Below are 12,437 nucleotides of genomic sequence, written 5' to 3'. Positions count from 1 at the left end.
TGATAGTGATGTTCCAGATATTAAATAGAATGCTATGTTAAATATGACTGATCTGAAGGATTCAATGACTGAAACGAGTAGGATTTGAATTAGTTTTTGGAAAACTCAGGCCAGATCTAGGTGCATAGGTTAGGAGACTAAATTGCATGGAGTTATCCATAAATCTAAAGAAGGATGGATCTCAGTGCTTTTCTTATAGGTGAAAATCTCTTTTCACCTGATTTCTTGTCTTACAGGTGAAAATCTATCCTTTATGAAGGTATAAAGGAAACTTTTTAAAAATGTGTTATTATAAAAGTAATATGTGCCTATAAAAAATTGAATATTTTAGAACTTTATAAATTAAAAAGTGAAACTTCCTCAACACCAATACTCCATCTCACCAATCCTCTTCCCCAAATTATAACCTTTACTAATATATTGACATAGACATAAAGGAAAGATTTCAGAAAGAATTAAGTTGAAAATTTGTATTGAATAACTGAATGTTAGCCAGACAGTTTTGTTTTTTGTTTTTTTTTTGTGACAGAGTTTCACTCTTGTTGCCCAGGATGGAGTGCAATGGCATGATCTCGGCTCACTGCAACCTCTGCCTCCTGGGTTCAAGTGATTCTCCTGCCTCAGCCTCCCAAGTAGCTTGGATTACAGGCATGCGCCACCATACCTGGCTAATTTTGTATTTTTAGTAGAGACGGGGCTTCTCCATGTTGGTCAGGCTGGTCTCGAACTCCTTAACTCAGGTGATCTGCCCGCCTCGGCCTCCCAAAGTGCTGGGATTACAGGCGTGAGCCATTGTGCCCTAGCCAGACAGTTTTGAAGGGCATCACACAAGACCAGGGTGTTACATGAGCAAGCTGTTCTCTTAAGCATGTTGATGTTTAAAACCATGTGGTGGAATCTTGGTGGGATCCATAATACCTAAGTCGAGAGTGAAGAAAACAAAAACCCTAAAGCCATTTTCAAGGGGGAAAGGGAAAATGAATGCCTAGGGCTAGGCCTCCCCACGCCTGCTATTCCAGCACTTTGGGGAGGTCAAGGTGGGGGGGATTACCTGAGGTCAGGAGTTCGAGACCAGCCTGGCCAACATGGTGAAACCCCATCTCTACTAAAGATACAAAAAAAAACAAAAAAAAATTAGCCAGGCATGGTGACGCATGCCTGTAATCCTGGCTACTTGGAAGGCCGAGGCAAGAGAATCCTTGAACCCATGAGTCAGAGGTTACAGTGAGCCGAGATCGCACCACTGCACTCCAGCTTAGGCAACAGAGGGAGACTCCGTATCAAAAAAAAAAAAAAAAAAAAAGTGCCTAGGCCTATTTTATTTTACTTTTGAAGGAAGTGATTTACTGAGGTGTCCTTTGGTTCTTGAGAACATTTAACATTTAGCTAATAATAATGTTGTCATTGGCATCATAATTTTAACTAAGGTAACTAAACTAGTAAACAGCATACAGTGTATCTTTAGAAGATAATAATAACTACATTTCAGACTTGAAGCAAATATTACATTTATTTTTTTTCTTTTCCTTAGATCAGCTCCAGCAAAAATCCAAAGAAATTAGCCAATTTCTAAATAGACTGCCCTTGCAACAACATGAAACAGCATCTCAGACTTCTTTCCCAGATGTTTATAATGAGGGCACACAGGTAATTAAATGTGAACTTCTTATGAATATTAACTGTTTGTCTTTGCTGTATCTGTACTTCGGTGCTCTAATGAGGATTTATTCCAGAGAGCTATATAAACCTTCTGTTTTTTCTGCCTGAAAAATTACTTTTTTGAGGACAATTCTATTTGAAAGGAATCATGAAAGGCATTAATGCAGTGTTTCAACAATAAAGAATGAGAAAATAATAGATAACAAATACCATGGTCTCAGAAGCCTTTCTGATTCTAAGGTCTTAACAATTTGTATCGGAGATGAATCATTACTTTTGCTTCTGTAGTTAATTTTCCCAGTTTGGAAGTCTTTTTTTTTTTTTTTTTTTTTTTTTGTAAACTAAGATTTGATCAGGTTTAGTGAACACGAGTCAGTCTAATCAAACTTAAAAGTCTACTATGGAAATTATATTTTTCCCATTAATTAATTAACAGTAAAAAAATATATAATGGCCAAGTAGCTTCTTATTGGCCAGTATATTCTTTCTTTCATCTACAAAAATCTCTGTAGAGAGCTAGATTATAATCATCGAAGGCTGATTCAGGCTGATTGAGCCTGAATATCAGAATGAAGGCAGTTAGTTTGATGTTCTTAATTGACTAATGTCAAGTTGAGATAACTAGATTCAGTCATCTCCATTGTAAGATTATACCCTTCCAAACTCACAAACATATTGGTCAGCAGAGTCCTGTCGTTCCTGGGCTGTGCTGTCCACTGATAAAAATTTTTGCCTCTTGGTTTCTAGCATCTAGGCTTTCCAGTCTCTTCTGTTCTCCCATTCTCGACTTTTTCCTCCAATGTTTTGTTAAGACATTTTCCAACCATTCAAATAAGTTGAAAGAGTTTTGTAGCGAACATCTGTATACCCACCATCTGAATTCTATCATTAACATTTTACCACGTTTGCTTTATCAAATGTCTATCTATTTATTCATCCCTCTGCCCATCCATCAGTTCATCTTAAATTTATAATACATTTCACTGTAAGTTGTGGACATCAGTACATTTCTCTCTAAATTTGTCAGCATTCATATCATTGACTATATTTTAATATTTATTTATAATTGTTCTTTTTCTTTTGAGGTAAGATTTACAAACCTTTTAAATGCACAGATCTGAAGTATACCATTCCTTGAGTTTTGTCAAATGCATACACCTGTGTTACCCAAACCCCTATTCAAGATATATCACATTACCATCACCTCACAAAGTATCCCTATACCCCTTTACAGTCATCCTCACCCTTCCCCTCCAAAGACAACTACTGATTTTTCACCATAGATTAATTTTGCCTGTTTTACAGCATCATATACATTTAACCATACAATAGGTCCTCTTATGTGTAAAGCTTTTACTCAGCATATTTGGAGATTCATCCATATTGTGCATGTATTATAATTTAATCTTTAATATTGCTGAGAAGTATTTTATTTTATGAACATGCTGAATTTTCCTTTTGCATGATTGTACTGCATTTGCCTATTGATGGACACCTGGGCTTTTTCATGCTTTGGCTATTATGAATCAAACTGCTATGAACATTCTCATACAAATAGTTATGTGGACGTATGTTTTCATTTATCTTCAGTAAATACTAGTTGAGGAATTGCTTTGCTGGGTCATAGAGTACCTATGTATTTAGCTTTATAAGGAACTGCCAGGTCTTTTCCCAAAGTGGTTGTACTATTTTTTTTTTCCAAGACAGAGTCTTGGTCTGTCGCCCATGCTGGAGAACAGTGGTGCAATCTCGGCTCACTGCAACCTCGACCTCCCGGGTTCAGGCAATTCTCCTGCCTCAGCCTCCCAAGTAGCTGGGATTACAGGTACCCACCACCACGCCCGGCTAATTTTTGTATTTTTAGTAGAGACAGGGTTTCACCATGTTGGCCAGGCTGGTCTCAAACTCCTGACCTCGTGATCCGCCCACCTCGGCCTCCCAAAGTGCTGGGATTACAGGCATGAGCCACCGCACCTGGCTGTGGTTGTACTATTTTATACTTCCACCTAAAATATATGAGAGTTCCATTTGTTCCACATCTTCTCCAAGATTTGGTGGTGTCAGTTTTAAAACATTTTAGCCATTCTAATGGGTATGTAGTGGTATTTCATTGTGGTTTAAATTTGCATTTCCCTGATGACAAATTATGTTGAACTTTTTTTCTTGAGATTCTTAGCCATATGTACACCTTCTGTTGGTGAAGTGTCTGTTCACATCATTTCCCCATTCTTAAAATTGAGTTCTTTGTCTTTTTATTATCAAGTAGGAATTCTTTATATATTCTGAATGCCAATCTATTATCATATATGTTTGGTGAATATTTTCTCCCATGCTGTGGCTTTGTGGCTTGCCTATTCATTTTCATTATGATATCTTTTCATTAGCACACACTTTTAAATTTTGATGAACTTAATTATTTATCATTTTTTATTGTTTTTTTTTTCTGTGTCCTGTCTGTGAAACCTTTGCTTAGCCCCAGTTTATGAAGATATTCTCTTAATGCTTTCTTCCACAAGCTTTATGGTTTTAGTTTTCATTTGAAGTCTCTGAATCTCAAATGAATTTTTGTGTGTGTTGTAAGGTGAAGGTCAAGTTGTTTTGTTTTTTCCTGTACGGATATTTCGTTGTTTCAGCACCATTTCGTAAGGAGACTTTACTTTCCTCATTGGATTCTTTTGGTACCTTTGTTGCAAATCAAAGACTAATACATCTATTTCTGAATTTTCTGTTCTGTTATATTGATCTATTTGTCAGTCCCTATGCCAGTATCACGGTCTTCATTATTGTAGTTTGTTGTTAGTCTTGAAGTCAAGTATTAATAGTATAAGTCCTCCAACTTTGTTCTTCTTTTCAAGATTGCTTTGACTATTCCAGGTCCTTTCCACATAAATTATACAATCAGCTTCTCAAATTCTACTTTTTAAAAAAAGACAGATGAGATTTTGAATTGGTATTGTGTGGAGTCTATTGATCAGTTTAAGAATTGACAACACTACTGTACTTTTAAATCTATGAATATAGTATATATCTCCATTTATTTAGATCTTTAATTTCTTTCAGCAGTGTTTTGTAGTTTTCATTGGAGAAATTATGCACATTATAACATTTATTCTGAAGTAGTTAATATTTTTGATACTATTATAGATGGAATTATTTTTATTTCATTTTCCAATGTATGCTAATATGTAAGTATACAACTGAATTTTATTAAGCTTATATTCTATGACCTTGATAAACAAATTAATTTTATTGGTTTTAGTCTCTTTTTGTAGATTCTCTAGGATTTTCTATGTAAGCAATCATGTCATCTGAAAATAAAGACAAATTTTACTTCTTTCTAATTTTTATGCCTCCAGTACACTGTTTAATAGAAGTGGTGAGACTGGACTTTCTTGCATTATTTCTAATCTAAGAGGAAAGTGTTCCATAATTTACCATTGGCTGTGATACTAGTTTTAGGTTTTTAAGGAATTTCCTCTATCAGATCATCCTCAATCTTGTAGAGGAATTTTTCTCTTAGTTTTTTTGATATTTCTTAATTTTTTCTTAATTTTTAAAATAAACTTTCTCTTAATTTTTTTTGATATTTCTAGGCTATGTGGTTCTTCTATGAGTAATAACAAATGTCTAGTTGTAGCAATCCTCCTAAAAATTTTTCTATTTATTTATTTTTTGAGATGGAGTTTCACTGTTGCCCATGCTGGAGTGCAGTGGTGTGATCTCAGCTCACTGCAGCCTACATTTCCCAGGTTCAAGCGATTCTCCCGCCTCCGCCTCCCAGGTAGTTGGGACTACAGGTGTCCACCAACACCCCCGGCTAATTTTTGTTACTTTTAGTAGAGACAGGGTTTTGCCATGTTGGCCAGGCTGGTCTGAAACTCCTAACCATACCTCCTAACCATTGGTGATCTACCCGTCTTGGCCTCCCAAAGTGCTGACATTACAGGCGTGAGCCACTGCGCCTGGCCTTTTTTTTTTCTTCTTTTTTTAAAATTTTACTTATTTTTTTGTTTTGAGACAGTCACTCCATCACCCAGGCTGGAGTGTAGTGGTGTGATGACAGCTCACTGCAGCCTCAACCTCCTGGGCTTAAGTGATCCTCCCGCCTCAGCCTCCTAAGTAGTTGGGACTACAGGCACATGCCACCATGCCCGGCTATTTTTATGTGTTTGTTTGTTATTTATTTATTGGTGGAAATGGAGTTTCATCATGTTGCCCAGGCTGGTATAGAACTTCTGGAACTCAAGCAATCCCCCTCCCTTGGCCTCCCAAGATGCTGGAATTATAGGCATGAGCCACCACACCCAACCCCAATACATTTGTTGAAAAAAATGTGCATATAAGTGAACTCATGTAGTTCAAACCCATATTCAAGAGTTAACTGTATTATCCTTTTTCTATAGTACTGAATTTGATTTGCTAATATTTTGTGAAGGATTTTTGTGTTCTTATTTATGAAGGATATTAGTCTACAGTTTTCTTGTTTTATAATATCTTTATCAGGTTTTGGTATTAAGGGTATGGCAGCCTCATAATATGTTCCCTTTTCTATTTTCTGGGAGTGTTTCCTTTCTTTCTATTTTATGAGAGTTTGTATGTGATTGGTATTATTTCGGTTTTTGAAAATAATTTTTTAAATACTTTTTTTTAAAAGAATTCACCAATGAAACCATCTGAGTCTGGAGTTTTAGGAAGGTTTTGATAATGAATTGAATTTCCTTTACAGATATAAGGCTAATAATAAGATTTTTTTTTTTCCACCCGGTGCTAGTTTTGGTTTGTTTGGGCTTTTTTTTTTTTTTTTTCCTGGGGTTTTGTCTATTTCATTGAAGATGTTCTATTTTTGTCATAATGTTGGTTACAATGTTTACTTTTTATCCTTTTAATGCCTGTAAGCGCTGATCCCTGCTGTTGTTAATTTGTGCTTCATTTTCTTCATCAGTCTATCTAGAATTTATTCAGCTTTTTTCCCCCATCTTTTCAAAGAACCACTTTTGGTCTTGTTAATTTTCTCTGTTGCTGATTATTTTCATTTTCATTGATTTCTACTCTTTAGTATTTCTTTCTGCTTACTTGGATTTACTTTGCTCTTCTTTTTATAGCTTCTTAAGGTGAAACTTTATATCAAAGATTTCAAGTCTTCTTTTCTCATATGAACATTTAAAGTTAACACAGTTCCCTCTAAGCATAGCTTGTTATGTTGTGGTTTTTTAATCATTTCAGTTTTTGAACATTTTTCTAAGTTTCTCTGTGATTTTTTCATTGACCATGGATTGTTTAGAAGTGTGTTCTAAATAAACACGTTGTTGTAGAATATCCAGATACTTGGTTTTATTTCTAGATATCTTACTGATTTCTAATATAATTTCATTATGATCAGAGAATATGTTTTATGTGACTTCAATCCTTTGAAATTTATTGAGACCTATTTTATGACACAGCATATGGTGTCTTGGTGAACATACCTTGTACACTTGTAAATAGTGTGTATTCTGTAGTTACTGGATGTAATGTTCTACAAATAGCACTTAGATCATAGTATTGTTCAGGTTATCTTTGTCTTTGACTTTTGTCTGGTTATTGAAACATTTGCTAAGAGGGGGTTGAAATCTCCAACTATGACTGTGGAATTGTCTGTTTCTCCTTTTAATGTAGTCATTTTTTGCTTCTTGGTAATTGGAATCTCTGTTATTAGTACATACACATTTATTTTTCAATAAAATGTTCCTTTTTTCACTTACAAAATGTTACTCTATCTGTAGTAATACTTCTTTATTTACATTTCTCTGTATCTGGCATTAATAAAATAATTCTGTCTTATGTTTATTGCTTGAATGGTATATTCTTTTCTATCCTTTTACTTTTAACTTGTTTTTCTTTGAAGTAAATGTCTTGAAGGCAACATATAGTTGGGTTATACTTTTTTATTTCTTCTCTTCTTTGTGATTGGAGTGCCTAGTCCTTTTAATGTAATTATTGATGTGATTGGATTTAGGTCTACCATTTTGCTTTCTGTTTTTTCCCCTCTGTTTTCCCTTCTTCTTTTTTCCTGCCTTCTATTCAATAATTAGAAGTTTCTTGAATTTAATTTTCATTTATTGACAACTTTTTCTTTTAAACAGCTCTATTAAGTATAAAAAGGTATACTTGACATACAGTAATGTGTACACATTTAAAAGTATACAGTTTAAAGAGGGTTTTGTGTGTTTGTTCATTTGTTTTTTGAAACAGGGTCTTGTTCTCTCACCCAGGCTGGAGTGCAGTCACATGATCACAGCTCACTATAGCCTTAACTTCCTGGGCTCAAGCAATCCTCTCACCTCAGCCTCCTGAATAGCTGGGACCACAGGCATGTGCCACCATGCCTGGCAATTTTTTTTTTTTTTGTAGAGACAAGGTCTCACTATGTTGCCCAGGCTGGCCTCAAACTAACTCCTGGGCTCAAGTGATCCTCCTGCCTTTGTCTCCCGAAGTGCTGGGATTACAGGTATAAGCCACAGCACCCAGAACAATTTGATGACATATAAAACCATCACTACTATCAAGAAAATGAACATATTCATCATCTCTAGAAGTTTTTTCATGTCCTCTTTTAATCTTTTCCCTCACATCTTTCCCTACCTAGACAACCACTGATCTGCTTTCTGTCATTATAGATTTTTTAAAAGTTTATATAAGTTGTATATGCACTTTTGTTGGCTTATTTTCCTCAGCATACTTATTTGAGATTCATCCTAATGTTTGTTTAGTAATAATTCATTCCATTGTATTGTTGAGTATGTTGTAAACAGCACAATTTGTGTAACCATTGACTCATTGATGGATAATTTGGGTTTTGGACAGTTTTTGGCTAATACATATAAAGCATTTATGTTTATGTTTTAAGGAGATTAAAATAAGAAAATAAATCTTAACTACCATTGCAGTTACCATTTCTGGTACTTTTCATTCTTCGTTGGTAGATCAGAGATTGCCAATCCTTTTATGTATAGTAAATATTTTAGGCTTTGTGGGTCATACAGTCTTTGTTGCAGGTACTCAACTCTGCCATTGTAAAGTGAGAACAGACATAGAGCCAAGGTAAACAAATGGTTGTGGTTATGTTCCAATAAAACTTTATTTATGGAAGCCTCCAAAGTTTGCCAAACCCTGGCTTCATATTTCCATCTGGTATCATTTTTCTTCTATCTGAAGGACTTTTTTTTTCTTTTTTTTTTTTTAATAAGAGACAGGTTCTCATTTTGTCACCCAGGCTACAGTGCAGTGGCATGATCATGGCTCACTGCAGCCTCATCCTCCTGGGCTCAAGCGATTCTTCCACATTTGCCTCCAGAGTAGCTGTGACTACAGGCATGCACCATGCTACCCAGCTAATTTTTTTTTTTTTGCTTTTAGTAGAGATGAGGTCTTGCTAAGTTACCTAGGCTGGCTGGTTTTAACCTCCTGAGCTCAAATGATCCTCCTGCCTTGGCCTCCCAGAGTGCTGGGATTACAGGTGTGAGCTACTGCACCTGGCTCTGAAGGACTTCTTTTAATTTTTGTGTCTGTGTGTACGTGGATGTGTGTGCAAGTCTGCTGGTCATGGGTTTTTTTGTTTGTTTGTTTTTGTTTTGTTTTGTTTTGTTTTTTGAGATGGGGTCTCGCTTTGTCACCAGGCTGGAGTGCAGTGGTGCAATCTTGACTCATTGCAATCTCCGCCTCCCGGGTTCAAGTGATTCTCCTGCCTCAGCCTCCCGAGTAGCTGGGACTACAGGCACCCACCACCACACCTGGCTATTTTTTTGTTTGTTTTGTTTTTGTATTTTTGGTAGAGACGGGGTTTCACCGTGTTGGCCAGGATGGTCTCAATCTCTTGACCTCATGATCCACCCGCCTCGGCCTCCCAAAGTGCTGGGATTGCAGGTGTGAGTCACCGTGCCTGGCCAGTCATGGGTTCTAATAACACTTTTTGTCTGAAGACATCTTTATCTCACCATTGTTGTTGAAAGATTATTTTTTGCTGACTAGAATTCTACATTGAAAGTTTTTTTTCTTTCATTTCTCTAAGTGTATTACTCTACTGTCTTCTTTCTTGCATTTTGTTTTCTTTGTTGGTTTTTTTTTTTTTTTTTTTTTTTTGAGACAGAGTCTCACTGTGTCGTCCAGGCTGGAGTGCAGTGGCGCAATCTCAACTCACTGTAACCTCCACTTCCTGGATTCAAGTGATTGTCCTGCCTCAGCCTCCCATGTAGCTTGGATTACAGGCAACCGCTACCACGCCTGGCTAATTTTGTATTTTTAGTAGAGATGGGGTTTTGCCATGTTGGCCAGGCTAGTCTCGAACTCTGGTCTCAAGCAATCCACCCCCTCAGTTTCCCAAAGTGCTGGGATTACAGGCATGAGCCACTGCACCCGGCCCTTGCATTTTGTTTTTAATAAGAAATCTGCTGTCATGCTTCTCTCTCTTTTTTCCTGCCTGCTTTTAGGATTTTACCACTGTTTTTGAGTACTTGAATTATAATGTACCTTGACATAGCATGTTTCTTGTGATTGGGGTTCATTGAGCTTTTTCAATCTCTGTGTTTATAGTTTTGGAAGATTTTCTGCCGTGAATTAGTCAAATATATATATTTTTCTGACTCCCTACTCTTCTTTGGGAATTCCAATTACATTTATATTAGATTACCTGAAGTTGTTCCAAAACTCATTAATGGGCTTTTAATTTTTTTTTTTTTTTTTTTTTGAAATGGAGTCTTGCTCTGTTGCCCAGGCAGGTGTGCATTGATGCAGTCTCAGCTCACTGCAACCTCTGCCTCCGGGGTTCAAGTGATTCTCCTTTGTTTCTATATTTGTTTTGTTAACATATTTTGGAGCTTTTTTTATGGGACTCAGTTAAATTCTTTGAAAAAAACTTGGTCCTTTCAGATCCTGCTGCTTTGATTTGTTAGGAGGGTTCGAATCAGTGCTCAGTCATTCCATACTCCTGAGGCAAGACCTTGCAGAGTATTCTACTCAATGCCCTGAGAAGTGTTTTTTCACATTTGGCTATATAACTGACACTTCCGGGTTTTGTGTGAGCACCAAGTGCTATTCTTTAATCTCTTCAGATAGGTAGGGGTAGTTCAGATAGCCTTGGATGCTTTCCTCACATTCATGTCCTGCCCTGTACTTCACCGAACACTTGTTCAGTCCCTTTGCAGATCTGCAGGGTTTTCTCTTTACGTGACTTTTTCCCATCTGGTATTCTGTTCTGCGAACTGCAGCCATCTTGCTCTTTCTTGACTGTCAGCTCTGTCTCATGAACTTAGGGAGTCTACCAGGCTCAGCCTATGTTCCCCCTTCTTGGACCACAGCCTGAAAACTCTCTTAAGGCATGAAGCTTGGTCAGTTTTAGGGATCACTTTGTTTTCTGCCTCTCTCAGAGATAATTATCCTTTGTTGCTTGATATCCAGTATTCTGAAAATGATTATTTTATTATTTTGTCTGGTTTTGGTTGTTATTGTTTCAGGTAGGAGGTTAAATCTGTTCCATGTTACTCAGTCTTTAGCAGAAGCAAAAGTCATCTATTGGGTATTGAGCTGTATCTTTTTACAAAAATTTTTTAAGTGGTTATTCTAGGAAGTACAACATATATCCATAAATTTTCAGTGTTCTTGAGTTAATACTGTACTACTTCACTTAAAAGGTAGAATCTTCATAGTCATATACCCTCACCCTATTCGTTATGCCACAGTTGTTGTATGTATTATATTAACAAAAGTAATAAGCCTCAGCACACAATTTTAATATTTGTGCTTAAAATGGTTATATATATTTGAAAGACATTAAGAGGAAAATATTGACCTTAACATTTATCCACATATTTACCATTTGTAATGCCCTTTCCTCTCTGATGATCAGATATCTATTTGATACTGTTTTCTTCAGCCTCTACAACAACCCATAATATTATAGTATAGGTCTGTCTGTGAAAAAATTTTCTTAGTTTTTTTCTTATCTAAAAATGTCTTTATTTTACTTTTATTCTTGAATGATATTTGCTACTGGATATTATAATTCTCGATTGACAATTTTTCTTTCAGAACTTTTTTTTTTTTTTTTTTTTTGAGATGGAGTTTCGCTCTTGTCACCCAGGCTGGAGTGCAATAGCACAATCTCGGCTCACCGCAACCTGTGCCTCCTGGGTTCAAGCGATTCTCCTGCCTCAGCCTCCTGAGTAGCTGGGATTACAGGCATGAGTCACCACGCCTGGCTAATTTTGTATTTTAGTAGAGACGGAGTTTCTCCATGTTGGTCAAGCTGGTCTTGAACTCCCAACCTCAGATGATCCAACTGCCTCGCCCTCCCAAACTGCTGGGATTATAGGCGTGAGCCACTGTGTCCAGCCTTTCTTTCAGTACTTTAAAGAAGGTGTTTCCCTCTTCTGGCCTATATTTTTTCCCTAACAATTGGTCAGTAGTCATTCGAATTATTGTTCCTCTGTATGTAAAGTATCATTTTTCCATGGAAATTTTAAGACTTTCCTTTTATCCTTGTCTATGAAGTACTTAGTTATAGTTTTCTTTGTCATTTTCTTGCTTGCTTTTGTTGAGTTTCTTACGTATATAACGTTATGTTTGAGAAATTTTTGGCCATTTCTTAAAATATTTTTTCTTCCCATTCTGTCCCTCGTCTCTTCTGGTACTCCAATTACACGTATATTGAACCTTTCAATATTGTCCCACATGTCCCTGAGGTTGTATTCATTTTTTTTTTCAATTTTTTTATTCTTCTGTCTTCAGATTGGATAATTTCAGTT

At 36.3% G+C, this 12,437-nt stretch overlaps 1 protein-coding gene across 30 annotated transcripts in view; it reads left to right on the top strand.

Moving 5' to 3' along the window:
- The window catches only part of GOLGB1 (golgin B1), an 85,416-nt gene that overhangs the window by 33,344 nt on the left and 39,635 nt on the right, over window positions 1–12,437 (top strand). For all 30 annotated transcript variants that reach the window (XR_010155312.1, XR_010155311.1, XR_010155313.1 and 27 more), the window contains one exon: window positions 1,532–1,647. Coding sequence is in view for 26 of the 30 variants with exons in the window: in XM_054682204.2 (XP_054538179.1) it covers window positions 1,532–1,647 (116 nt within the window). In the remaining 4 variants the exon portion in view is untranslated. The remainder of the gene's footprint in view (window positions 1–1,531; window positions 1,648–12,437) is intronic.

The sequence above is a fragment of the Pan troglodytes genome, chromosome 2, assembly GCF_028858775.2.
Source record: "Pan troglodytes isolate AG18354 chromosome 2, NHGRI_mPanTro3-v2.0_pri, whole genome shotgun sequence".
NCBI lineage: Eukaryota > Metazoa > Chordata > Mammalia > Primates > Hominidae > Pan > Pan troglodytes.
Note: the sequence above shows the minus strand (reverse complement) of the source record. Positions and strands in the feature narration are given on the sequence as shown.